Here is a 27,945-nt window from a genome sequence, read left to right as displayed (position 1 = left end):
ATTAAAAATAAATACCCCTTTTTTTGCCTTCAAGACTGCCTTGGTACAGATTTGAAAAGGTGCTGGAAACATTCCTCAGGGATTCTGGTCCATATTGACATGATGGCATCACATAATTATAGACAGTGGAATTTAAGGATGCTCAGTTCATCTTGAGGAGCCGACACAAAATCTCCTAAATCGTTACATCACCACGGCCAGTCTGAACCAGTGAAGCAAGTTAGGATGAATCCGTGCTTCTATGGTTTAGCTAATCCAAACTTCCATATGTCCAAGGAGAAACGATGACTCATCAGACTAAGTAATGATTTTTCTATATTCTGTTGTCCAATTTTGTTGAGCCAGTGCAAACTGGAGCCATAGTTATCTCTTCTTAGCTGATAGGAGTGGCAGCTGGTGTGGTCTTCTGTTGCTGTAGCGCATCAGATTCAATGATGCCACATTCAAAATCACCTTAAATTGCTTTTTTTCTGATGCTCAGTTGAACTTTGAGATGTTGTCTCATTCATACCTAAAAGCACTGAGTTGTTGCCATGTGATTAGCCGATTAGATTTTTGCAATAGCAAACAATTGACGAGGTTTACCTAATAAAGTGGGCTGGTAAGTGTATACTACTACAGTTGTGGTGATGTGATCCTGCTAGTAATGATTGTATTGTTTTTTGAGTACACGACTTCATAGTTCATCATTTGTATTTGGTCTTTAAAGCTTTGGCTAACTTGAATTTGTTTGTTGACTCCATTGGGGTTTTAAATCATCACCCTCGCTTATAAAAAACAAACTTCTGCTATCTAATCTTATTTTTAGATCTCTTCCAGCATAAATTAGGTGTCTATAAATCTGTTTGTGATTCTTAGAGCACAAAAAATATGTACAGCTCAAGGTGAACATCAGCACCAGTCAGTCTAAATTCACGTCAGTTACGTCAGTTGTAATATGTCTTCATTCAGGAGCTGATGCGAGCAACTGAATTTCTCAGCCACCACTCATTTATCATGTTTTAAGACAATCAGCCTCTTACTTGTTACAAGATCTCAGATTGAATGGTACACCCTGTCAGTCTGAGATTCGGGTGCAGATATAAAAGAGGGAATGCTCCAACGTGACCCCAATGTGTTTGCGTCTGCTGATGAGGCATCTGGTTGACTCTCTGTAACAATCACTGCTGATATCAATCAGCACAGGAGATCAGAGAGAGGGAGAGAGCAGAATGCAGAGGAGCCATACTAATATATTAAACAGAGCAAGTACTGAGAGGGAGGGGGCGTTGCCATTATCTGGGTGATGTTGAGAATTGTGAGAAAATGGGCATGCTAATAAGGGCTAAAACACATCGAGAACAGCTGCATTGTAAATGAGCTGACTTTGTGCACTTGAGCTCGGATGTGGTGTTTGTTAATCAAAGAAAGGAAAAACAGAGAACAAATGGCTAAAAATAGTAACTGGAAAAGCTGTGTTCAGCTCGCACCTCTAATGACACGCATGCAGCGGCGGTAATTGCTAAGAAAAGGTTGCCATTATTGTTATTCACACTGTGAAGGCAGGGTGAGGAGCTACGAGATAACCCCTGACATTAAACTGATGGCCCGACGGACGCAGAGCGCCTCAATTTCCCAGGGTATGATTGCATCTCAGGCTTTGTCTGGAAGACTCTGAAGCTTTTAAGCTGAGAAGCCTGATCAAAAGGCAAATACTCTGACTAGAGGTTACTAAATTTACTTCATCAATAAGGTGGAAAAATTAAATTCACAGCACTGCCCATCCTTATCCTCTTTGTCGATCAGAAAAAAAATGACTCCCACATGTAGCGAACACTATCAAGATCAAGAAGTCATGGGAAAAAAGCTTTTTAGGAATGCACGACTGTTCGTTTTTGCTCCGGGGCGTCGACTCAAAGAAGACTTGAAAAACCAGACTTCCAATAAACATTTATTTACAAAACAAACATAATGGCAAAGAATAATTTGAGGGTGAATACAAAACGTGATAAAATGATAAAATACGTTACCATACACAATGTATATCTTATGAATGTGTTAAATAAACTATGCTTTGATTTTTTTTGGGGTCTGAATCGAGGAAGCAGGCAGCCAGTGTCGGATTGCTTTACATTATAGGGATTATTGCATTTCTGTTTGTGTTTAAGGCAAGAATGAGTGATGAAGAGGAGACCGCAAACACTTCACGTAACAATGAGGCAATATTACTTCTGTTCATCACAGGGCGCACTATCACATAAACATTAAAGACCAAAGAAGAGGAAGACAAAAGAAAAAAGAGAGGGAGAATACACTTTTCATTAAAGAAATAGTTATGTAACAATCTTACAAACAGGATTGGTCCATACATTTTTCATTTAAGAACAGCTTTTAAGAGAAGTACCACTTTTCAAAGCCATGTGTGTGTGCTGCATTATGAAACAGTCCCTGCAGTTGTCAGATGAGTAGTGTCCCATGATGTGCAGAGCACCATAATGACTTGATGTCTTTGGTGCCTGATGTGCTGTACTGGTGTGAGTGCACAGAGTCCTCTCCCTTTTGTCGTACCGCCCGAGGTCTCCGCCTGTCCCTGTCTCTCTGATGCTCTCTTCAGTAAGGGTACTGCTTTTGCTTCTTCCCTGCGAAACAGGACAGCCAGGTGCACAGCAGCATAGCACCCGCCGCTCCTGCCCCTGTGCAGTAATACGCCCAGCCGATCTGACAGGAACCTGCAGAGGATGAAAAAAGAAAAGGTCTTTTCACCCTCTAGAAAAACATTGTAACAGATTCAAATTAATCTGGGCAAATAAGTCTTTAGCCAGTAAGACAGTCGCTTGATTTTAATGGAGAACGACACAGCTTACTCTGTATGTATAGCCCTTTTTAGGAAAACTGCCTAAAAATCTCACATCACTTCTGCTATGAAGGGGAACTCGAATGTTTACTCCACTCAGATCAACTACACTGTAAAATTGGACCTAACAGCTCACCCATGCTTTGAATGATAATTGAGCATTACGCTATGCAAAACACACCGAACCATTCAGACGTTAGTTTGAAACGCCCAATCATTTTGTTTGAGATATATCACGAGAACTCCGCACCGCGCCTTTGATCTTGCCCTAGATCTAACATTAACGTGTTAATGTTAATCACAGAGAATGGTGGCAACTACTTAACATCTCTGCTCAGGCTACTATGTTCCCATCTTCTTGTGAAATACAGCTAGCACTGTTGAGAAAATATGCACAAAACAGAGCCCCAATTCATGTGCAAACAGTCTGCTATGTGGGAGATGAACAATTAGAGACTTGGAGAAACGCAGAAATGGAGTCTCTGGAAATTACAGTGATGCAACAAAATGCTGAAATGCAAATAAAACCTAAACCATTAAGTGCCTCCTTTAGACACACCTTGCATAATCATCAGAGGTAATTATATGCATTATGAAATAGGATACAGTGGTTGAGTTTCTTTTGAAAGTGTTGAAAATACTTATTTCCCTTTTTCTGTGGCATTAACAAAAAGTACATCCCCTCTTCTTAAATGTGACTGTAGCTTATCTATTCATTCAAATTAACGACAAGGGTATTTTCCACTTGCAAAACATATCCCATCAAAGGAATCACTCGGATCCTTCATGCTTTGCTTCTTTGGACTCAGGTATGGAAATGAACACGTACGCAGTTAATTACCTCCTGCAGAGGCATTCAGAGTTTTCAAGCACTGACTACAGCCTTCATGGCTAATTAATGAGAGATGAATTAATGAAGGACTGCTTCAGATGTGGTGAAAGCATCATTCGTCGTCACCATCTTATCATAGTGTTGACATAAATGAGACGAACCTTGAGTCGCCAGTTGCTCTGAACAAAACTTTCAACCAAAAGCACTTGTTAACACAAACGTATATGTGCCTGTTCCTCCACAGAGGAAATAAAATGAAAACTGCGAATTCAACATAATTACCTCTGATAGCGTGTGGTGATGTGTTCTTGAAATTTAAAAGGGAGAAATCTGTTTGAATTATGTGGTTTAAGAGTAGATGCTGCTAGAATGGCAGAATCGGTGTGAATCCATAATTCATGTGACAGAAAACTGGATTAAAAATCACAGTTAATGTTTGCTGATGGTGTTCCTAATACATCTGGCTGCTTAGCATTTATTAACTTGCAACTCTTAACTTCATATTAGCAACATTTGCATTTTTTTTTCTTGTGGCAACAGTTGGAGAGGACAGTGAAGCTGTTTGGTTTTCCATTAATCTGTTCAGAGTATCATCTCAGCAGCGACAGAGCACATCTTCATGAAATGGGATACAAGTACTACAACCTGCGGCTATTTTGCCCATTTCCAGTCAGAAAATTGATTAGGATGAATAAGCAAATAAACAGTGGTTATTATTTTTTTAACATTTTATTATTTATTTATAATCTGTGTGAGTGCTTCTTCATATTCTGCAGTTGCAAAAAGAAAAAAAAAAAAACACATGTAGCCTGTGTGCTGAATTACATTTTAATGTTTGCATCCACTGAAATGTGCATCATACGTCTGTTGCCCGGCACCTTCTTTGACCTGTATGCTGAACGGTAGCATGCAGCATAGATAATCCAGTCCCCTTAGTTATTTTAAATCCCACCTAAAAAAGCAAAGAAAAAGTAGTGCATGGGCAGATTTGTTTGCTTTCACGACTAAGAAATTAGCATTAGCAGAAATTTCCCCCAAAAAGTCTATCTTGAAGATTGATTACTGTATGTCGCTGAAGGAAGAAAGACATCTGAAAGCAAACCAAACTGCACGTTAATCAAAATGAAATTTAAACGGATCTGTTTTCCACTGACTTTTTTCATTTATAGTCAAACTTGTTCACTTTTAATTTGTGTGAACCCAGGTAGAAGCTTTAGAGCTAGCAGGCCTATAAATGCTAATAAGTATTTCTTCCCTCCACTATTTGTTTTGTTTTATTGGTAATAAGATTTAGTAAAGATACACATTTTTCTTCTTTCCTTTAAACTTGTAATGAAATGTAAAAAGTAGAATGATTGTAGTGAAGAGGATAGAAAAAATCTCAAACTGAAGAATATTCACATGGGAGTAGGCTTTAATTACCAATATCTATAGTGATAATGATAATCTGTGTCCCCTTTATTATGCAGGTCAAATGTTTTGTGCAGCTCCATACAGATTCTTTTAATTCAAAAATCTGTTTTTATAGGTTTCCCATCCCTAGACTAGTGGTTCTCTGGTGCTCTTTTCCCTACGGCACGCTTTGATTCTGGACAAAAATATAAGAGCTGAATTTTCTCGAGGTTGATTTTGAGTATTCATGGTCCACACTCAGTGTTTTTAGTGAACCCCACTAAGCATTCAGATCAAGTCAAGATCCAAGCATGTGGGTGACGAATATCAAAATGGGCTGGGATGCTTCCAGGGATCCTCAGAGAGGATGAGCCTTTTAATTTTAATCCAGTGACATTAAAAAAAATCTCCATGTATTCTTGTGTTGAGTGTTAATAATATTAATCCAAGTTCCCAATAAAATATTTTACATCCAGTGAAAAACCAAACACTCTTTGATTAGTATCAAATAAAGGAGCAGCCGCAGTATGAAAAGCTTTTCCACCTCCCTAGTGTCTGATAAAGTAGCATATTACTGTCTGTGAGATAGTCCTGATAATACCAGCTGCATGCAGAGCACAAATCAAAGTATTGCTTATTCTCGGCACACATTTAAAGCTATAAAACATTTTGGAAATGGACAGCTACTGGATCTTCTGCTGTTAATTTTTTCCAAATGCATTAATCAAAACAACAAGAAATCACATCTTTTTTGACTACCAGAGAGAGACAAAAGGCAGCATGTCAACACATAAAGACAAACATCGGTCGTCTGTTTCACGTTTTCTGCGATTCGTCTGTTTTTGGGAATAAAAGATCCAGCGAGCACGGCACAAATTTATGAACCATCTGTGTGTAATTAAAGCCTCTGTGTGTGATGGATCTCCCTTGCAGACATCTTACCTAGTTGAAACTGGCTTGAGCTGTTGTTGCAGGTTTGCTGTACTTCCTCGCTGTCCCATCCCAGTGGATAGAGTGCGCAGCCCGATCCTATGAGCAGACCTGAGAACGAGATGAAGAGCAGGACAGTCGGGTCATGTGACGAGGGAATAGCACTAAAGACCGATCACCGGGGGTTCAAAAATATCACAAAACGTAGCAGCAGGCTGCAAAGACACCGTTTACGAGATAAAACCTGCAGCAAGGACAAACTCATCATCAAGGTGCTCGCTCAGCTCCTTGACGAAGGCCAGCATTGTTTTTAGGAAACCTCGCCTCTCCGGGTTTTTTTTTTTTTATAATTTAAGAATCTTTTAAGCGCTGTGAATAAAAATGCAAAGCGCCATGTGTTTTCTTATTTGTTCCATCCAGATATCAAGCAAGGTTTAATTAATTTTAACCTCAGGTTTTGTGCGGATTCTTCCTCATTATTTGGTCAATGATTTAATTAAAATGATCAAAAAGAGACAATGAGCTGTTGCTCTACAGGCATACGTGTGACCTCACCTCTGTGGTTCTTCCTTCTCCTTATCCGCAGCTTCTCATTCTTGTTCTTCCTATTACAGTGGCGTCGTTAGGCCTATTTTAGGGGTGCTGAAGCCTCCCTAAAATATTCTTAAGCCCCCCTAAATAATTTGGTGGGGGTTTTTTTTGGGGTTTTTTTTTTTTTTTAACTTATTCGATTTTTTTTTTTACAGAACTTGCAGACAAATTCAATATAAAGATGCAGGAATATGAGTTTAAAGAAATAATAATATAAACCTGTCGCTATTCACACAAATATGATCATAACTCGGTTGGTCCCTTTCGCTTTACATTGTTAAGGTAGCGTCAGTGCTTCGTTATCCAATCCGTTCCAGTTGTTCACAGGGGACATCCACATGACTGAAAATCCAGTCCTCGTTTTCACTGCTACTTTACACTCCGCTCGTATACACCTGCGGACACACTAGCGTACATGTGGCAAACGGCAAGAAATCATGGATATACGCAAGTTTTTCAAGAAAGTAAGTCTTCATCACTGGCTGGTAGTAACAATTAGTTAGCTCCAGCTAACAGCAGAGAGTCCCATGTAATTAATGAACCAGGTGCTCCCCATTTTGTAAATAAAAACCTGGCTAGCGCACTAAGTTAAATTGTTAGCATAATTTTAATTTCTGTCACTCGTTTTAGCTCTGAAAAATCCAGCTGAGCTCATTCAGGTATGGTTATCATCAGAGGAAATAATAATAATCACTCCATCCCCATTAACCTGTAGGAGTCAGGGCAGAGGAGCACAGAGAGGCAGAGGGGAGAGACGTCTGCTGGAGAGGTGAGTCAAAGGATGGAGTCATTTGTGATGCAGACAGTCTGATTAGAATTTTATGGGACTCAATATGGATATGAAATATGAAACATTTCAGTCACGGTACAACATATAAGACCCGTTTAACTTGAGCTTTTATTTAGGAGAGTCAAGGTTAGAAAGTGGAGAGAGCAAAGAGAGAGAGATATGTATATAAGTCAAATTAGCCTGACTCACATATTTTTGAGGGTTCTATTTTAATATTACTTCAATTCAAGTAATTTAGTAATATTTTTCAGGGCTTTAAATTGCAACCATTTTAGTCACATGCGTGCTCAAAATATAATGTTTGTAACTTCAAAATATTTGGGAGCAACAAATTACTGTGGAGCGGGAGCAGAAGTCATGATATTAGCAATTTACATTACAATTCAGTATGTTTTAATGTATCTTGAAGGGTGAGGCAGAAGGAGTGGCTGAGGGAGAAAAAGGTCAACAGGCAAGTTCAAGTCAGAGAGAGCAAGGAGAGACAGAGGAGCTGCAGCAAATGGATCGAGAGGCAGAGGAAGATCAAGTTATTACAGAGAGAGGAGAGCAAACAGGCCAAGAGAGGGAAAATGATGAAGCAGCTGCAGCAACTCATTCTACTACAGGGTTTGATTTAGGTGACAAAGACACAGGGCCCAGACAGGTGAAGCTGAAGAGCTATCCACATGATACATTTGGTACACAGAAGCGAGCATTTAACCACAGCTGGTTTGAAAAGCACAACTGGTTAGAATATTCAGTCAACCAGAGTGCAGCTTTCTGCTTCCCATGTAGAGTGTTTGGCAAAAACATCAAACATGATAGTTTGGTCAGTAACGGTTGCAAGAACTGGAAGAAAGCTTTAGTCATCTTTGGCAAGCATGAGATGGCACAAACACATAAGGACAGTGTTGTTACATGGAAAAGCTACCAGGGAACTAGCAAACAGGGAAACGTTGCACAGATGATAGCAACTGCAAATGTGAGTGAGATAGTCGAAAGAAGAGAGTATCTCAGACGAATTGTTGCAGTCACCTCTATGTTAGGGAGACAGGGACTCCCTTTTCGTGGCCATGATGAAGGTGAAGACAGCCCAAACAGAGGGAATTTTCTTGCATGCATGGAGCTTTTGAAGGAGTTTGATCCTTTTCTTCAAAAACATAATCCCCCATCAAATGCACAGTATATCTCACCAACATCCCAGAATGACATGATTGACTGTTGTGCCCAGGAAGTTACTAGTGTCATTGTATCTGAAATGACAAAGTCTAAAGTCTATTCCATCATGGTGGATGAGGCAAGGGATAAAAAGGCAGAGCAGTTAGCTGTTTGTGTCAGGTACGTGTCAGAGGGGGCAGTGAAGGAGCGTTTCCTTGCACTTGCAGAGATAAAATCATTTGATGCCCAGTCCATTGCAAATGAGATTCAGCAGCAGATCCAAAACTATGGTCTTGCAGAGCTTAAGTGTGTAGCACAAACATATGATGGTGCAGCCGTTATGAGTGGCTCCACTGGAGGTGTACAAGCACATTTTAGAAGGCTCCATCCTGAGGCTATCTATGTGCATTGTTATGCTCATCAACTCAACCTGGTTTTGTGCAATACTTGCAAGGCTGTCCCAGAGGCTGTGGAGCTTTTCAGCTTGTTGGAGTGTGTGTATTCTTTCTTCAGCACCTCCCTAGTCAATCATCATAAGTTCATGGAGACTCAGGCAAAGCTTGGATTGACAAAAACTGAGCTTGTGCAACTTTCAAACACTCGCTGGGCATGTCAGTTGCGATCAATCAGTGCAGTTCTTGAGACATTGCCTGCCATTTTGGAGTGCCTATCTGCAATTGGATCCCCCATAGCTGTTGGTCTCAGAGCAAAGCTCTACAAGTTCTCAGCAGTCTATGCACTACTGATGTTTCAGTCGATTCTGTCTGTAACCGAAGGACTCCACAAATTCCTGCAGAAAGAGACTTTAGACCTGGCAGAAGCTTTTATCTGCAAACAAGCTGTGTGTGACACACTTAAGGGCAAACACTCAGATGCATTTGCTACAGAGCTGTATGAGAAAACCAAGGCCCTGTGTAACACCCACAGTATCCCTGAACCAGGTGCCAAGACAAGGCACAAACAGAGGAAAATGGAGGATTTTGTCCTGGAGGCAACTGTGGGTTCACGCACTGAATTGAACAACTCAGACACATTGAAAAGAGAGTTACTTTTCCCTTGTGTGGATCGGATGGTTGGCGAGCTTGATCAAAGATTTTGCAGTGTAGCTGCAGGGCTGCTAAAAGGCGTCCAGGCATGCAGTCCTAAATCTGAGAACTTCTTGAGTGAACCACACTTGAATGAACTTGCAAAGCACTACAGACTTGACCTGAAAAAAGAGGAGGTTCTGGTGGCCAGAAACTTTCTTACCCGGAAAACAGAGGCTGGATGTCCACCCAAAAATATGTTGTCTGTGTACAACCTCCTTGATTCAGACATGTTTCCCTCTCTGAAGGCAACCATCCAAGTTGCCCTAACAGTGCCTGTCAGCAGCTGCTCGTGCGAACGGTCCTTTAGTGCACTGCGTCGGCTGCACTCCTGGCTGCGTCAAACAATGGGTCAGAAAAGACTTCACAGTCTTGCAGTCATGTCTATTGAAAAAGACACGCTTCAGCATCTGAGTCACAACAGAGTGATTGACCGATTTGCCACTCTTAAAAACAGACGTCATTCTTTGATGCTTCCACCCACCAAGTAACTGGTGATTGCAGCCAGAAAAATGTACTTTTTTATTTTCAGTTTTTTTCTTGTTATTGATGCGGCAAACACATTTCCTCTGTTTTCTTGTTGTACTGTATTATAAAGCAGACTGAAATAAAACAATAGATCTATTGGTGGCCTAGGATGTTTAATCTGTCCAAAAAAGTAGGAAAACAATTTCTCAGTCTTTGTTTTCTGTTTGTGAAATTTTGTGCTCATTCACTACGTTCGTTCATGTCGTGTGCATCTCTTGGGGGCTAAGCCCCCCCTGTCCTTAAAACCTAGTGACGCCCCTGTCCTATTATGTTTTAGCACATATCACCAGAGAGGCAGCACTCACCGCGTCCATCAGTTCTACCTCTGAACTAAGCCTCGCAATCCTTTGGTACATGACACGGGCTGTGATTTTACTACTCTATCACATTTATACAGCAACAAAACAAAGCACCACAGCCATGTAGCTCATAAAACTGAAACAAATGAATGAGAACATATGCAAATAACTTGGCAATTTCTCACTGAGGCAACAGTGAAAAAAACAAGCATTTTTGGTACACAATAATTACTGTAAAACTCTGGAAAATCCTTGAGGGACTTCTTTATGTCAGTGATTAAAGAGACTTATGATTATGCCTAAAGCTGCGCACAGAGACAAGAGCAAAATCTAGTCAAGGCCATTACATTAAGGATTAATATCCTCAATATTTGCCTGCAGCCAGGTCTTGACAAGTTATTCCCTGGATGTCAAGGCCTGTCTCTTAAAATTACCCTGTGGGGGCCCCTGGTAGGTGGCTCTGCCATCACATTAGCTTAATCCCCTCAGATGTGTCTGCTCTGCTATCAGTTATGGGATGTGATGATGGCAGCAGAGGGAGAGACGGGAAGAAAGCGCTGCCTTCCAACCTGATTACCCCTGCCATCCAGGTCTGCCTTATTACATCTAGGCCAGATAACAAGCAGGAATTAGTCCACATGTTAATGAGGATGGGCTAGACAAACTGGCTAACATCTGAGGAGGAGTAGGTAGAGTGAAAGAGACATCTGTGTTGTCCCTGGTCACAGCCAAAAGGACAAACGAAAACGGGCTGTCTCAAATCAATTGGGTGAAACTCTGGCATGTTGATGAGAATGAGGGGATAGCAAAAGGCTCTGACCATGTCTGTGTCATTACAGCTCAGGATCAGAGGGGATCCAGGGATTTTAATACATAACAACTGAGCTGTTTCTCCCTCAAACCCTTAAGAAAACTTCAGACGAACTCCTCCTTCAGACCTAAAAATACTACCTTTAGCCCGTGCACTGCAGCAAAAGCGAAACAGGAGCATTTGATGTAAATCCCTATTCAAGCAACCACTATGGATACCTGATGAGTCTAAAAACCCACTATTTTAAAAGGTGCAAAAATGTATTTAGGAGGAAGGGTGCATTCACGCAGCCATTAAATTTTCTCGGTTACATAATGTTACTCGGTATGTTTTGATTCAAATTTGTAATAGCAAAGACTGTAAAGCATGCCAGCATGATAATGTATTCATGATTAATATTTAACATAATTTAAAATTCTCTTTCAAGTGTTGTGTAATGCAGAGATAGAGCAGCATGTAATCAAACTGAATTTCCTTGCAGCAAAATGAGAGGAGGTAAAAAAAAGAAAAAAAGAGCAAAAAAAAAAAAAAACGACTTTATTTCCCAGAGATGTTATTATTCTATCCAGTGAGGTATAATATTTCCATTTGAAAAATCAAACTTGATGGCAATTCTCAATCATACTTTGGTTAACACGTTTGCTAAAACGATCAAAACCATAAAGTTGCTCAGTTCTGCAGCAGGCACCAAACAGAGTAGAATGGGAAAAGAAAGACTTCATTGCATAGTTTCCACATCAGGTCAGATTATGATGATGACAGTGAATGCTGGAAATTGCTCCAAGACTACGGGCGGGAGGGGAATTATTGCCACAACAAAGACTGGAGCTGAGGTTCATTGTGTAAGCGCCTAAAATCAAAGGTTTCCATGTGAAATGTCACTGTTGGCTGTTGTTTTTTGGAAGTAAACTCCCAGAGTCTGCAACGCTGCAGTGGGTGAAATCAATGTGAGCGCTCACATGTTACCGTAACACTATTAAGACAGTTACCGTGGGAGCAGATGAACAAAAAATATGGGCACACTGCTAAGGTGTAAATATGAGGTCCCACGTTTCTCTTTTGGCTTTTATTTATTTGATTTCTTTATTTTTTTTCCTCACGATGGCTAATTCCATCAAATCCCATCCTCCACACTCCACACTGGTTATTGAAAACCAGAGGTAGGGGGGCTGTTGACTGGGATGTAGGAAAAAGATTACTGAGAAAGAAAAAAACCCAAAAACATTCTTTCACATAATGTTCATGAGCCAAGCTGTTAGAAAGAAGTGTGCTGTTGTGAGAGGCAGCTACCTCAGGCTCTCCTTCTGCATGCACGCTGTTATAGTCAGATACTTCTCATCCTTCTTATTATCCCGTCCTAAGCTAACACTGCTACACCCCGATCTGCACAAACACACAGTTGGGGATTTGTGTCAGTTAGCGTGTGGTTGTCAGCTATAGATATGCTTCTCGACCTTTTGTGCCTTTCCAAGTGAGATTGAAGATTTCCTTTATTGCGACTGTTCTTGAATGTTTCAAGATGTTCTCACATTTTGTGACCTAAATCGAATGTCCTGAGTCCTGGTGTGAAACCTACTCAAGTTACAGACACACGACGGTCACAAGCACTAAAGCTAATTAACCATAAACAGCATTTTACTGCATGGAACTTCACATTCTCTTTGCTGCAAAACAGATTCTCTGAAAGAATTTAAAAGTCTTGAATTACGAGTCGTTTCGTTTCATTGAGGTCTTTGAGGTATTTCAGAGCTTTTCCCAAAGCACAGAAAGGAAATCGTCTCTTTCAGACAACATGAACAGCAGATGGTCTCATGATGAAATCGTTGCAGGACTCCGCTATAAGCTGTCATGAGAATAGTTAGTGGAATAAACCACAAGTCTGTCACAGAGCCTTTGCTGCAGCTAGATGACACTCTGAGACTGACAGAAAGGATGACAAATATGAGAAATATACAACAACAGCTTGCATCGACACACAGAGGCAGGCAGAGGAGTTATCACACCTAATACCCCCCCAAAATAAACTGACCCGCTGAAATGTCTGTGCGATCAAATCTGCCTCTAAAGCAAAGAATTAGTGAACATAAAAGTTCCATTACAGATACGAACTATTCTGTAGCCTGTCACTTTAATAACCTCTCTGATTTCCTCCTGTAGCTTTCAGCATGTGGAGCAGATTTCTCTTCACAGATGGGGTGATGGTGACAGGAGGTTATGTCAGAGAGAGCTTTTGTGCATGCACTCCTTATGAACATTGTAACCACTGCGAGGGTTTTTAGTGTAATGTTATGATTAAACTATAATGGTCCATATATGCTATGCCTGATGGTTGTACAGCATTTATCTCTATTGATGAATATTCTACCACATTATGTAGAATATATGTTGATGGTCTTTGTGTTTCTTTACTGTCTCTATAGATACTTTCTCAAACTAGTCCACTTGATTTTTATACTGTGTTCAGCTGGTATTACTGTAATAGAGCTGTTGGATAAGCCCTAGTATTCCTGCATTGGTGTCTTCTTTCTTCTTTTAACATTTAACGCTCTCTTGAGTGCCACCCATAGGTCAAAGTCGGAGGTGTGATTATAAGCATAACTATGGAAGCCCGTTTCCGCCACTAAAAAGAAAAAAGTACCCATAACTTGAAATTTCGACTTATTAACTCAAAATTTTGAGAAAAGTCACTTGAAATTTCGAGTTAGCGCTGCCAATCAGTAATCTATGTGAATGACAATGACATGAAATGCCTTTCCCTAACAGCCACACTTTGAACATAATGATATCAAATTGTCATGGCAACTGTGCCCGACTGAACTACTAAGTCCACTAGTCGTTGCTTGAGCCCATTGAAAAGTTTTGCACTGATCTGCATGCATGCTTTTTTAAGATTCAGTTTTATCTACTGCTCCAGTGCAACTGAAGTCAAATGAACTGTACTGAAAAGCCAAATTTGTTACTTAGTGAGCTTGTTTTTTTTTTTGTTTTTTTTACTATTTCAGCACTCCTCTAAGCTGTCATGATAGGGTAGTTAGTGGAATTCACCAGAATGCTGTTGCAGAGGCAAGGCAGGAACTCATAATCTTTAGAAATCTGCCAGCACCATCATCCACAGACCCCGTGTGTGCTTTCCACAGAGGTGATTAAGGATCCAAAGAGCTAGCTTTCTTTAGTAGCATCAATCATGACCTCAGGTCAAATTTAAAGATTCCCCTTAGCTTTCCGGGAGATCAGGAGAGGTTCAAGTGTGTCTCTATCTGGGAGGTATGTTTGTTTGCCTTACTGCATTTCGCCAGCAACCACTGTTTGTAGAGCGTGCCCCCCCCCATTTTTGAAGTTTTGTTTCAGTTGCTTTGGCAGCCAGCTGATGCTTTATAAGCTTCAGGGGTGGATGAGGCGAAGAAGAGGAGGAAAGGGCTGGATAGTGAGTGCAGTGCAGAATATATGAGGCCAGGCAACTTATTCATGATCGAATTTCAATTGATCTCCGTGTGGTCATTATCGGAATGACTATGTCAGGGCTAATAGCTTGTCTGAAAGGCTCTTCTATGAACTTGAAAGAGTTGGGTTAAATAGATTTAACCAAATACAATCAGCCTCACATATCAGTGTACAATCCAGAAAATCTGCTCTAAAATAGTGATCTTTCTTCTGCCTCTGCTTGCCTCAGATTTCATCATCACAGTTGAGCACTTTTTTCAAATCAAATTATTGCCTGCCTAAAAAGCATACAGAGAAGTGTTTCATTCCATCACGGCTAAGCCATTGTTCCCCATCTTTTTTTCTCTGTCAATGCTTTTTTACCTGAATGAAAAACTGCCCCCTTTTCATATCCCCCCACATTCTCTGATTCAGGCAGTGCTGATGCCTTTTGTCAAGCTTTCTTGCTCTCTGTCAAGACCCAAGGAATTTCTTTACCCTCTTTCATGCCCCGAGACAATACCATTCAAGGTTATCATTCAAGAGGCCAAAAAGGGCAGGGGGAAAAAATGCAGAGGCTAAAGCTGGAGAGAATTTTTGTGGCCAGGGAATTGGAGTGTGGATGTGCCTGAGTGAGCTGGCTTAATGTAAGACAGTCCCTTTTGGGCTTGGAAGATCATCCAAAAGAAGTAGGAAAATGTAAGAGCAACCACACCTGGGAAGACAGTCTTGTTCTTCTATTAATATACCCTTTGCTCAGCATATGTGTTAAGACTTTTACTTACCAGAAACATGCCAAAGATGGATAAAAACTACACGATCAATAAACTGCTTCATTACTCCAGGAAATGCATGAAACGTGACTCTAGCCACATTGTCATTCTCTCCGTGTTTATCTTCCAGAGCTATAATGAAAAGCACCAGGGGTTCACAGTGTCATATCAGCCTAAAGAGGCCAGTGTGACTAATCTGTTCACAGACCCGTCCCTGCATGTCGAGGCATGAATTCTCTTTCATTTAAAAAACAAGACAAACAATAACATGTAACGTTTCCCTGCCTGCTTTTTAAAAAAAATCTTATTTTGATTGGCTCTGTCATTCAAGTTGGACTGGCTTAGTCGTTCTAGCAGGGCTTACTCCTGTGTGAGCATTTTTGCTGGAAAAGTTGGGGAATTTTTTGTGAGTGAGAAAGAGATCTGGAGTTTCACTTGAAAGGAGCAGTGAGATGGTTAGATGGAGGAAAAGGGGGGTGCAGAGACAGGAGGGATTTAAATAGGGTATGTGAAGTATGTGATATTTGATATGCACAGTGAAGCATATAAATATTTGCTGCTGCTGCAAGTGACTGGCATTTGGCTGCAGCTGACTGTTAGTCTTCTGATTGGTTTTCCGTGGCTCAAGAGTTGGGAGTTCGCCTTGTAATCGGAAGGTTGCCGGTTCGAGCCCCGGCTTGGACAGTCTCGGTCGTTGTGTCCTTGGGCAAGACACTTCACCCGTTGCCTACTGGTGGTGGTCAGAGGGCCCGGTGGCGCCAGTGTCCGGCAGCCTCGCCTCTGTCAGTGCGCCCCAGGGTGGCTGTGGCTACAATGTAGCTTGCCATCACCTGTGTGTGAATGGGTGGATGACTGGATATGTAAAGCGCTTTGGGGTCCTTAGGGACTAGTAAAGCGCTATATAAAATACAGGCCATTTACCATTAAAAAGTATCAAGTATTTTTAGTTTATTCATGTTATTTTGTTAAGTAGCTACCTCTGCGATCCTGCCACATACAGGGCAGCTGGAAAAGACATAGTGGGAAAGATGCTTTTCCTGTTCTTTTTAAGGTGTTTTCATACTTGTACTGTTGAGTCTGTGGAAACTGAAATCTGGTTTTCTTTCCCCTTGGTACAGTCCATTTGTGCAGATGTTAACACAGCAATCACACTCAAGTACAGTGTGATCCGATCTTGATCTGACCCAGCTACCAAACTGTGCATGGTACGGTTTGAGCAACATGTCTTCCACATAGCCACATATGCTTTGCATTCTGGGATGTGGCTGATTACCATAGACATGCAGGAGTAAATTCTCCCTGTTATCCACTAGTTACGAACATGGCACCTTCTTCCTATATTTACTTTTGTTCTCCCTGCTCCAGACACATGTGGCCAATAAGTGGATTGAGGGCTCTCGCATGGTTTGTAGCGACACATTTTTGATTCCCTTGGTGTTTCCTGTTTGCTAGAAAAAGCCACAACTTTACAAACTCATAATTCAGACCAGAGTAAACGAACTACAGGTGAAAAAACATCCTTACTTGGTACCCAGGGGCTGGACCATGGCCAACTTCCAAGCAGAACTTCATATTCATTTAAACTACACACAATTACCTCTGTTATTTGCACAGTTATTGTTAAAATTACAAGTTTAAAAACCACACCCTTTCTGACATCCCTACATCCATCATATTACATCATATCCTGACAGTCTGTTAGACACACCAAGGACTCTATAACTGCACCCTCTCAGCCTGGCAGGCCTTTTGTGTCCCTGCCATTATACTGAAAACAAAGAAAACAGAACCATCAAGATGGTTGATGCATTAGTGTAGTTGAATTTAAGTTAACCTAATTCATTGAATCCTTTCAGCAGAATATTAGTACTACAGTTTTAGTTTGATCTGTAATTGCATTTATTTGTCTTTATGTATAAGGAAAAACCCACTGAACCAACCACCCACTCAACAAGCTACAAATTCTAAGAAATAAGCCTTTGGAACGACTTTTTGCATCCCAAGTGTCGATGTGCACGCTGCATCACATGTGCTGTGAGCCAACGCAACCGCCTTCACTGCAGTTTTTTTTCTATTATGTCATTATTATGCTGACAAAATCTGCCCAGAACGACATGCAAAGTATTGCCAAAGTACGGCAGATGGCGTCTTCTGCCATGATGAAACTGACAGACAGACTCACGAGGTGAAAACAGTACCTGCCACACTGTCACAGCTAATAATAAACTGAATAAATTTGTTGCCTACTGCATGATGGTTGACTACACACAGAAACTCTGCTAGTCCGCAGCTTCTGTTTAGTTTTATGTTTCTCCATGATTTGCTTCACAATTTGAATATTAAACACAGGAAACTCTATTACTGACCCGGTCGGTGAGATCAGAGCACTGTGACAAACACAGTCTGACTATTCATTCAGAGTGTGACCATCATCTCCATGACGCACCCACCTCATCTTCTCTTTGGTATTTGCTTCCGGCCCACAAAAAAGGTCAAACTGATAGAAACACTCACACACCCACATTATTATTTCATGCTCATATGATGTCTGTGTGGTTTTACTTTTATGTCATCCTGCAAACCTACATGTTTTTTCATGTATTCTCTCATTGTTTGGCTTATTTGCCTTTTGTCTGTCGAACATCAGTTGCCCTCCAGGAATGACTTTAAAGTAAGCTGAACAAAAGCGAATTAGAGTGTTTTAAATATCCATCAACAACCCTTATGCCGTTTAGTGGCTAATCAAATTAACATTTTGTCAACTGTATCTTGATTTAGCAAGTCAATTTAGTAAGTTCCTTACATTGTCAGAGATATATAGTATATGAGACGATCTTACAGAGTTTAGTTTCCTACTACAACCAGTAATTAATAAAAACACCAATTACACAACAAAATGAACTTCTGCTTCATCGGGCGTGATCAAAACCTCTCTCGGTCTGGTAGCCCAGGAGAACAACACGGTGCAGAAAATGTGCACAAGCTGAAAATGGGCTGTGCTAAATACGTAGCAAGTAACTTTCAAAAGAGAACATCCTGTGGATGCGTGCGGAGAATGAGCTTTTCACACAAGGGCGTAGATATTTTCTGTATGTCTCACCCTTTCCACTGACAAACCCATGGCTCTCTGCAAGCGTAACAATGTCTCCTCTGATCTCATACTGCAAATTGGATATCATTTCCCCTCCCTTTGGCTAAGATGAGAGTGCAAGTAGGAGGTATGGAAAAAGAAAGAAAGAAAAGAATTTCAGCAGCATCCAAGAGAAATTTCTCCTTTTTATTTTCCAAATGCTACTCATTTAGTTTTCCTTAAATGCAATGCATACTTTAACCTTTCTCTTAAATGTAGTCACCTCTGTGCTAAAGCTAGTGTGTAAAATCCTGAAAATTATATTCATATTGTATATCTTAGAAACCCTACCATTCCTGGATCACTTGACTTCTACTGTTATCAATTTGCTGCCTTATTCCCCCCCCCCAAACAAAGTCCAAAGAAAGATTAGCTTTTGAGCTATCTAGCAATATTTTAATGACTTATTATCACTATGAAGCTTGGTGGCAGGGTGGTGACAGTAAGCTACTTTGCTTGCACATGACACAGATGGAATCAAAGACAACTCTCAGGCTATTCTGGGCAACAGTTTTTCAGCCCTCTTTCAAATCAATTTTCAGTAATTAAAAGAAAGACGAAGAATGTGCTAAATAACATGCATCTATGGCAAAGTGTTGAAGAAATGATCTGCATGGCAGCCTGGAATCTCTGTAAGTCATAGCTTTTCCATCAAGAGTCAAATGAAGAAGAAAATGTATGTTGAGCACAACAGAGCCAAAGGTGATGAAAATCCTCCTCAGGGTAGGATCTACTTTATAGGGTCCTGTGTAGCTGTTTTAACTGGGTCATATCTGATGTGTCGAGTAGCTCCCTCCTCCCACTGACAGAGCCTTACAGAAAAGCATAATGGTGTGCCATGTGTCCGAAAGCCGGCATATACCTACAGCACTGCGTTCCTTTCTTAATTACCCTTTATAATGAGCAAAAAGCATGCTAGCACAAGGCCTTCTAGGGAGAGGCAAATGAAAGACATTGCAATCTACGCTGTAATATTCATGTTAATAGCATCCAAATATGCAATGAATGTTTTAGTATCCTCCATGCAGACACTGCCAGATATCAAAATGCCTTTGACAGTACTGGGTCTCATCATGTGAGCTGTTCCATACCGCAAACACAAAGAGCCTCCTTTCAAAAGACAATGCAACGCTTCAGGGATCAAGGAAAAACTGACTCCCAATGCCAAGTGTAGCTACAAAGTACTCCACAGCCTGTGTTTAAAATCCCGGCCCACTACATTCACGCTGCCTTCTGGGACACACACCAGGCTAGCTCACCACCAGGGATTTAGTTGGATTGAGTTTAAGCAGCCTTACTCTGCTCTCTAAAATCAAATATTCCCTAAACTAACAGGTCACTCTCGCTTCCAGGGTTTCATTGTGTGGGTGTGATGTGAAAACCATTCAGCAAGAGCGGGCTCTCTTAGGACCTGGGGCCAATTCTAAAGCCTTGAACATGTGTATGGATATCACCAGAACATAGATAACATATACATATATATATATAAAAATGTAGTAAACAATTTCTGAAGGTAAATAAGGCTTTATACTGAGAAAAGAAAAAATATTTCATAACTACATACTGTCTCTTAATGTCTATTTTCAGTCCGCATGCTAAGCTAAGCTAACTATGAGATGATGGAAGTTTTGCATTTCCCATCCCCACATACTAACAACTTCAAAAGTCAAACATTTTTTTTAGTGTCTTACTTATTTACAACCACCCATCCATTCTCTTCTGCTTATCCAATTCAGATCACATGTGGAAATTACTTTTAAAAGAAATAACTTCTTATGCATTAATGGTGAATGGTTATATGATAAAGCTCGAGTGGCTCCTCTTTCATGTTCTGCCGTACTGTTGACATTTAAGAGCCCTTGAGGAAGAGAATAGCAGAAATGAGAGCACATTATGCAACATGTCATGTAGTCTGTGAGCAATACAAAAGGGCAAATGGAGAGCCAGAGATCAGATTATATGTGCTCATATAATCATGTGTGCTCATGACATTTTGTATGATACTGAATTGGTATTGTGATCCTATAATCTTATAATATCTGGTTTATCCTGTCCACTCAAGGATGAAAAGCTTTCTGCCACAGTGACTTTACAGATTGAAACCAAACAGATGTCAAGAAAAGGCTACTGGTTCTATTTCAGGTGAAGTTTTACCATTACAATACTTTATATTGCTATGCCATCCATGACAGTGCAGTAAGTACTGAGGTAAAATGAAGCTAATGCTCTTACATTGTAGGAGACTGTGCTGATGAAATTATAGCTTCCTTGTGAACTCTTGTATTTTGGGCAGTGCTGTTAGACTCACAAATGATATAATATCATCTGAAAAAAGTCCAGTTTCTCGACACTGAGCGGTTGGAAAAGCGACATCACAGAGAAACTTGTTTGAGTCACTTTGGTCTTAAAATCTCAGATGCGGTAAAGCATGATGAAATATACAGAGCCCCTGAAGTCGTTTCCAAAACTAGTGATTATTTTTTTCCTTCTTCATTAGACTACTAGCTAAATGTGATGACTTAATTCCTGTTTTGACATGCACTTAAATTCCATGTTCATCTTGATAAACAGTTTCTAATTTGTCAGTTAAGCCCTTAGGCAGAATAAATCAAAAACATTTAAGGTAAAGAAATAAAAGCGTCTGGATGAGAATGAACTCCGACAAATTAAAACCCAAAGGGTTGGGCGATAGCGGGTGGACTGAAAATGAAGCACTTTATATGGGTAATTATAGAAAATACAGACAACAACCACAAATATGTGAAATGGCATTGCTTTGCTTAGTGCCGCATACATTTAGGAAAAAGCGAAAAGCCACACTCTAACGCAGGATGATAAATGGATAGGTTATTTATCATATTTTTAAAGGAAAATGAAAAGGTGGTATACTGGTCAAGTTTGTTTTTACTATGCCCCAGACAATAAAGACCTAACACCTCTATTACACTTGTGCCTCCCACAACCATATGGCTTCAATCTGCAGCAGGCATTCATGCCATAAGAGCAGTGGATCATATGAATCCACACATTATAGCAAGGCCACAAGGACGAATGAAAATCAATAGTTCCCTGGGACTTTCCAATACTGCCTTTCACTGAGGAAATATATATATATATATATATATATATGCGCAGTAAGATGTGGGAACAATGGTCTTTAAGCATGGTTGGTTTGCTCCACTACTCATGGTGTTTTTAATTTTCCACTATCCCACTGCCTTCTGCTTAATTAACTCTGGACTAACAGCAGTGCATGCCTGGGTATCGTATAACTTGGCAGACAGACCTCTCAGTTTCTCTTAAAGAAACAACATTAGGAAGACAATGCAAAGCAAAGCTAGACTTCAATTTCTCAAAATTCGTTATTTCTAACTCACTTAAATGGTTTCACAACACCTTGAAATTTAATAGTAAAGTCTAAGATTGTAGTTAAAACAAACAAAAAAGCCTGTGGATGCATAAAAAAAAAAAATCAATTTTGACCAAAGTGAACAAACTTGGACTCAACTGAAGGAATGAAATGCAAAAATTCAGTCAGCTGCCACTTCACATATACATTAAATTGAACTAAATTACTAAATACATTTAGTAAGATTAAAGTTTCAGTTCCACAAATGTTCCACAATAGAAGTGAAGCACAATGACATGGCATCCAGAAGTAATAGAAGTACAGGACAGATTGCTACTCACAGTGTTAAATTACAGTTGGAAAGCGTTAAATTACACCAATATCTCAAATTGTGAATACAATTATCAGCAATCTTTCTGAATTATATATATATTATATTAAGTTACTTTCCAACCCATGGTGTATTAGTTCTGTACAAACAGAGTTATAAAATTCCATTTTTTAAGATCCATCTGTATTCATGAACATGAACCAGTGTCTTCAGAAGCTTAAATTGGAAGATAAAACTCGGGTCCGCTACACTGATGATGTATTAGAGAGCTGCTTTGTGGGATAAAACTATGAAATTTCACAGCAAAATTAACTTTGCGTCATTATAAAGCTCTCAGTGATGAGGCTCTCGCCTCCATAATGTCATGCATCCACAAAGGCTCACTGTCAATAGAACTCGGGTCACAAAACATCCCCTGATTGATTCAGTCTGAGTGTCTTTGGATCAAAGAGGGGCTTTTTCCTACTCACAAATTATGACTGATTTGTCCTAGATCATAGGTTACTGCATGTGCACAGTCATCATTTTCTTTTTTTTGTCTTGAATGTTTATTACTGTAACCCTGTTATGGCAGCTTGACTGTGACTGAATAGGCTGCTAAGGGCTGTTGAGAATGTACCACAGGACATTTCAGAGCTAGTCACTCTGATTGATTGAGCCATAAAGAGTTTGTCCATGGGGTTAACAGGACCTGGACAAAAGATTAAGAGTCTGTTGAGTGTTGATTAATGGTCGAGGATATAACCTCTGGCCAGTGGTGCTGAAAGATTTATATAAACAGGGTCTCAGCAGCAAAATATTTTACACACACTGAATTGGAGTAATCTAAAGTCGGCGAGAACAAAACAATTACAGGATATCCGCAGGACATGAGCTAAATCAAAACAGAATTGTCACAACTCTGTAATCGGACAAACAAGTGTATTATTAACTGACAGAAGAGGTAGAACAAAAGCAAGCTAGGAAATAGGATGAACCATAAAATAGAACTGAAATGGAACAGCCTCACTTTCATTTTTCGTTTTCTAAGTGAGAAGGAATGTGATGACGGGGGGAGAAAAATTTCCTCTGCATATTTATACAGGACGTTGTCTGTGTCAAGCCCTGCCCCACCCCCTGGACTTGGACTGCCTGATTAGCATTCAGAGAATTCATTAAGACACAATCGCTGGTCTATGGGAACATGGGAATTCTTGATGGAGGAGAGGTTGAGTTCAGCCCGCTGGGTAACTTACTACAGAGAAAAACACCCCATCCCCCCAAACCTGAAGGTCACCACGTCCTTACTCTGCTACTGATCTGATGGATCAGAGACACACAGCCAATGCGGAGGAGGGGGATTGTCTTAAGATCTTTATTTGCACACGCTCTGTTGTTTCCAGCATCCGAAAAATGTGCACTAACTCTGCCTGAGAAAAAGGCATGACTAAACGCTAGTCTGACTTTTGCCTTGACTACCCCCAAAGGCAATCTCCCACAGTCCATCAGTTCCATGTTATAAAAGTGTTTCCCTTGTAAGCTATAAAAAAAAATATAAATAAAATCTGACTTTTATGCTCGCACACCATCCATCCTTCAAAGTTTTACCCCCACCCCAATTTCCCCAACTATTAAAATCAATGTAAAGATGAATGAACCGCAGAAACCAAGGGGACATTGGGTAGACAAATTCTTCCGGCTGCGCCAATGGGTCATACATTAGGAAGGCGAGCTTTGGTTGCAACCCAGTGATGAATCATTCCTCAGGGAAGTACTACACACTTCAACCCGTTTAATAAAAAACACCAAAAAAGTGTCCCGCATGAAAGCTTCACAATAATAAATCACAAGCGATGCATGCAGCGACGCTGCACAAATCCAGCAGTTTGGCTTTGGTCTCCGCTCACTGCTGGACTGTCATTCTGCTATTTCTTTCATCCCGCTGTGGTTGCTTTGATTTGCAGCACAAATATGAATCTTTTTGTCGTTACCTCCTTCCTCAGAAAATGATTTCAAATTATAAAGGAATTATCCAGCAGAGGGACAAATACTTCCCTGGGGTTTAATATCACAATTTATGCTTAAGTGTTTCTCTTGAAGTGGTCTCTTGATGGCTGATTAAATTTTAAGCATGCATTAGTTTTAAGGGTTTCACAGTAAAATTAATTACCAGTATACCAGTATGGGGGGTAAAACGAAGAACTGTTGTAAAAGTCCACAACAAATACCCCTAAGAGACATTTGTGCCACATCCTCAAGCCTCCTTCTTTCCTTTTTTTTACCACTACATGGAAGAAAGACTTTGATCATCCACTGCATCTCACTCAGAAAAAGAAGATGAAAACAGAGTCGGGGCATAAGAGTTGGGGTTTTTCACACGAGGGAATGCAGAGCGGTAGGAAAATGAGGTGAACAGCAGCCACAAAAAGAGAGCAGAAAACCTCCAGCAGCTGCAGCACCCTCGACAGGAAACTAAGCTGCTGAAGCTAGTGTCAAACAAAACAAATTGCTTAAACCCCTGTGACACGTTGCGAGGTCTCATGACAAGAGTGGAAATTAAGTTGCCACAGACAGAGAATGCCAAGGCTAGATCACCAATATGAAGAATAATGCTGACTCTGATGGCAGTGGTGAGGTGTGTGCATTAGTGTGCTTACGAGGTATCGCTTCACACATGAGAATTAATTCATAAATCACTAGACACGTGGCTCCTTTGTCCAACAAGGGATTGGAATTCTTTTATGCACCATGTTCTGTTTTTTGTAATGGAGCCAAAGCTAAAATAGACTTCCTCTCAGCAGGGACTAGAGTATTCTGTCTCAAAAGATCCCTTCTTCTCTCAGAACCCAGGCATGGCTGACACGAATGTGACAGCACGAGTGAGTCAACATACCCAGGCAGTGCACTTTCATTTAGGAAGGAGGGAGCGCTTCAAAGTTCAGCTTATGGAGTAAAGAAAGAATAAAGAACAATGAAGAGCAGTATGTGCTGGCTAAAAAGGCACTTTGAGATGGAGAGAAACTGAAATGGCAGCAACAAAAGAAACAATTTATACATTCGAGTTCATGTCAAGAAGAAGAGAAAAAGTATTTAATGCCCCTCAGGTGACTCATTTATTAATACAGCCGTAATTCACTTTTTGTAGATGAGGTTTGGTTTTCAGTGTTCTTCACTATGTTCATCGTCCGTGGCGAATCCCTTCATGGAAAAACTTTGCTGAACTACAGAGTCTATAGAAAGGCAAAGGGTAAGAATGAGCCATTACTCACACTAGAGCTAAAAAGGCACAAATGCAAGAAGACGTAAAAAAATACCAAGGTTGATGTATGGGATATATTTCAGTGAAAACTGCAACAAAGAAATGAGTGTGTTCCCATGAGTGTGTGTGACTAAGATCAGGAGCATGTTGCAAAGGTTTAAGGTACCCATTACTGCTGAGTATAGCAGCAATGGGATTAGTGGTACCCGGAGGGCACAGATGGCACCGAAATCCTCCGAGCCGTTCTGAAAAGGTCACACAAAATACAGGAGAGACCCCCCCCACCTACTCACCCAACCATTCACTGCTGCTAACAGATTCCTCGGGCAGGATTGTGCTCGGGCTTTTAGTCTCTCATCAATCCTCTGAATGCTCCACAATCATTCTTTTCAAGTGCGGAACAGAGGCAGGAACAGAAATGCCTTTAAAATGTCAAATGACAACAGACCTGAGTTGCAGTGTCATTGATGATATCGTGGCGAGGGCTGAATTCAATGAGAAACATGTGGCACTATAGAGGAAAACAGGTTTATCAAAGCTCTTTTGTTGAAATGTTTAATAAGACATGAAATGCAAGAAAGAAAGGACAGACGCAGAGAGATGTATAAAAGATAAGATAAGATAAGATAAGATAAGATAACTCTTTATTGTCATTGCACAGTCATACATAGTACAGTAGTACAATGAAATTGGAAAAACTGTCCTACGTCGGCACTACATATAACACAACACGACACGATATGACACATCACAACGTAACAAACAACACAACACAGTATATTAACTTAGTATAAAAAAGAAGAATAAGTGTATGTGTATTGCACACTGTTATTATTGCACATTAATTATTATTGCACCTTGTTATAAATATAAATATTATTGTTATCGTTTTAAACATTGTTACCTCCCCCTAAAAAGTCCAGGGAGGTATCCAGTCAGGTCAGCTATTTACATTGATCAGGGCTATTGCCCTGTTGTAAAAGCTGTCCTTGAGTCTATTTGTTCGGGACCTCAGCAGCCTGAACCTCCTGCCAGACGGCAGCAGCTTAAACACCCGGTGTCCTGGGTGTGTGCAGTCCCGTAGGATGCTGCGTGCCCTCTTGAGACAGCGAGTGCTGTACAGGTCCTTCAGGGAGGGAAGAGGATGTCCAATGATTTTTTGGGCCATGTTGATGACCCTCTGGAGTGCCTTTCTGTGTGCTGTGGTGCAGCTGGAGAACCACACACCGATGCAATATGTCAGCACACTTTCAATGGAGCAGCGGTAGAAGACGGTCAGCAGCTCCTTCTTCAGGTCCATTTTTCTGAGGATTCTCAGAAAGTGGAGACGCTGTTGGGCCTTCTTTAAGACCGCAGAGGTGTTAGAGCTCCATTGGAGGTCTGTGTCTATGTGCACACCCAGAAACTTGAAACTGGAGACCCTTTCCACGCACTCCCCGTTGATGCATCAGCATCAACGGGGAAATCAGTTCCAATAAATCAGTTCCAATAAATACGAATTGAGCTGATGGGCAGCTTTTAATCCCATTTGAAGGGCATTTTTGACCCCTTCATTTCTCATTTTCTCATTCATTTGTCTCTGTCATGGTGAATGTAGTCATGTTAGGTCTGCAGAAAGGAGGTTTGCATTCCTCCTCTGTTGTGCATTTCCTGCCACCATACGGCTGCACTGTCCCCAGGTGCCGGCTTGTTCGCCAGGACCATATGGCAAGGCCAGCAAAGCAGGTAGTGAGCTCCAAGACCCTACCAGTGTCACCAGTTTTCATGTTTTCTCCAAAAATACAAATATAGAATAATGAGTTAAAATATACAGACTAAGACATATGGACCACACCATGGCACGGATGTGATGTGGCTTCCAACATTAAACCTCACGAAAGTAAGGAAGGTAAGAACCTCTGTAAATCACTACAATTTATTTGATACCTTAGCACTAAGGCTGGGTTTCAATTATTGATTTTCCGATTAAAATCAATTTTAGCTTGAATAACGCGATATCGACAGAGATGGGCAGTAAGGTTTGGAGTCTTCTCTCACCCCCGTTCTCTGCGGCCTGCTGGAGCGGGGGGGCTAGGAGGAGTTGGCCGTCCGACTGCGGTCTGGAGTGTGGGGCCTCCCTGCTGCTGCGGAGTCGGGGCGGTCTGCCTCTCCCCACCGCAGGGAAAAGGGTAACACCACCTGGGTCTGGGTGCAGTTCCCCCCTCCAGGGGCAAGGGTACCTAGACCCGGTTCGTAGAGTACGCTTGGGGAGTGTGATCATGTGTACAGCGTCTCTTTATGTCTGTCTCCACGTTGGTTGAGTGTGGAGTAAGTGCATATGAGAGCATGAGGGGGGGAATGGATGTTTGTATCTGTGTGTGCCTGTATGTCTGTGTCTATATGTCAGGTTGGGTATCAGACGCCACCTCTCTGGGACATCTCAGGCCCTCCAAGGTTTGGAGGCCTATCTCCACCCACCACCACTTCCCCTGCCAGT

At 40.9% G+C, this 27,945-nt stretch overlaps 2 protein-coding genes across 2 annotated transcripts in view; one reads left to right on the top strand and one right to left on the bottom strand.

Annotated features, from left to right (window-relative positions):
• Window positions 1-1,960: 1,960 nt before the first annotated feature.
• Window positions 1,961-27,945, bottom strand: part of LOC146619243 (LHFPL tetraspan subfamily member 6 protein) — a 52,126-nt gene continuing 26,141 nt past the window's right edge. Inside the window, exons 3-4 of the mRNA XM_085370987.1 lie at window positions 6,000-6,098; window positions 1,961-2,708 (exon numbers count right to left, since the gene is read on the bottom strand). Coding sequence (XP_085227113.1) covers window positions 2,590-2,708; window positions 6,000-6,098 — 218 coding nt within the window. The 3' untranslated portion in view covers window positions 1,961-2,589. The remainder of the gene's footprint in view (window positions 2,709-5,999; window positions 6,099-27,945) is intronic.
• On the top strand, window positions 8,440-10,092 carry LOC146619244 (zinc finger MYM-type protein 1-like). The gene has a single exon (XM_085370954.1). The coding sequence runs from the start codon at window positions 8,468-8,470 to the stop codon at window positions 10,079-10,081; it is 1,614 nt and encodes a 537-aa protein (XP_085227080.1). The 5' UTR covers window positions 8,440-8,467; the 3' UTR covers window positions 10,082-10,092.

This window comes from Diplotaxodon limnothrissa, linkage group LG14 (assembly GCF_057381915.1).
Source record: "Diplotaxodon limnothrissa isolate DT_005_m linkage group LG14, D_limnothrissa_male_GT1.1, whole genome shotgun sequence".
Lineage (NCBI taxonomy): Eukaryota > Metazoa > Chordata > Actinopteri > Cichliformes > Cichlidae > Diplotaxodon > Diplotaxodon limnothrissa.
The sequence above is the reverse complement of the archived record's forward strand: the minus strand, read 5'-3'. Positions and strand labels throughout refer to the sequence as shown.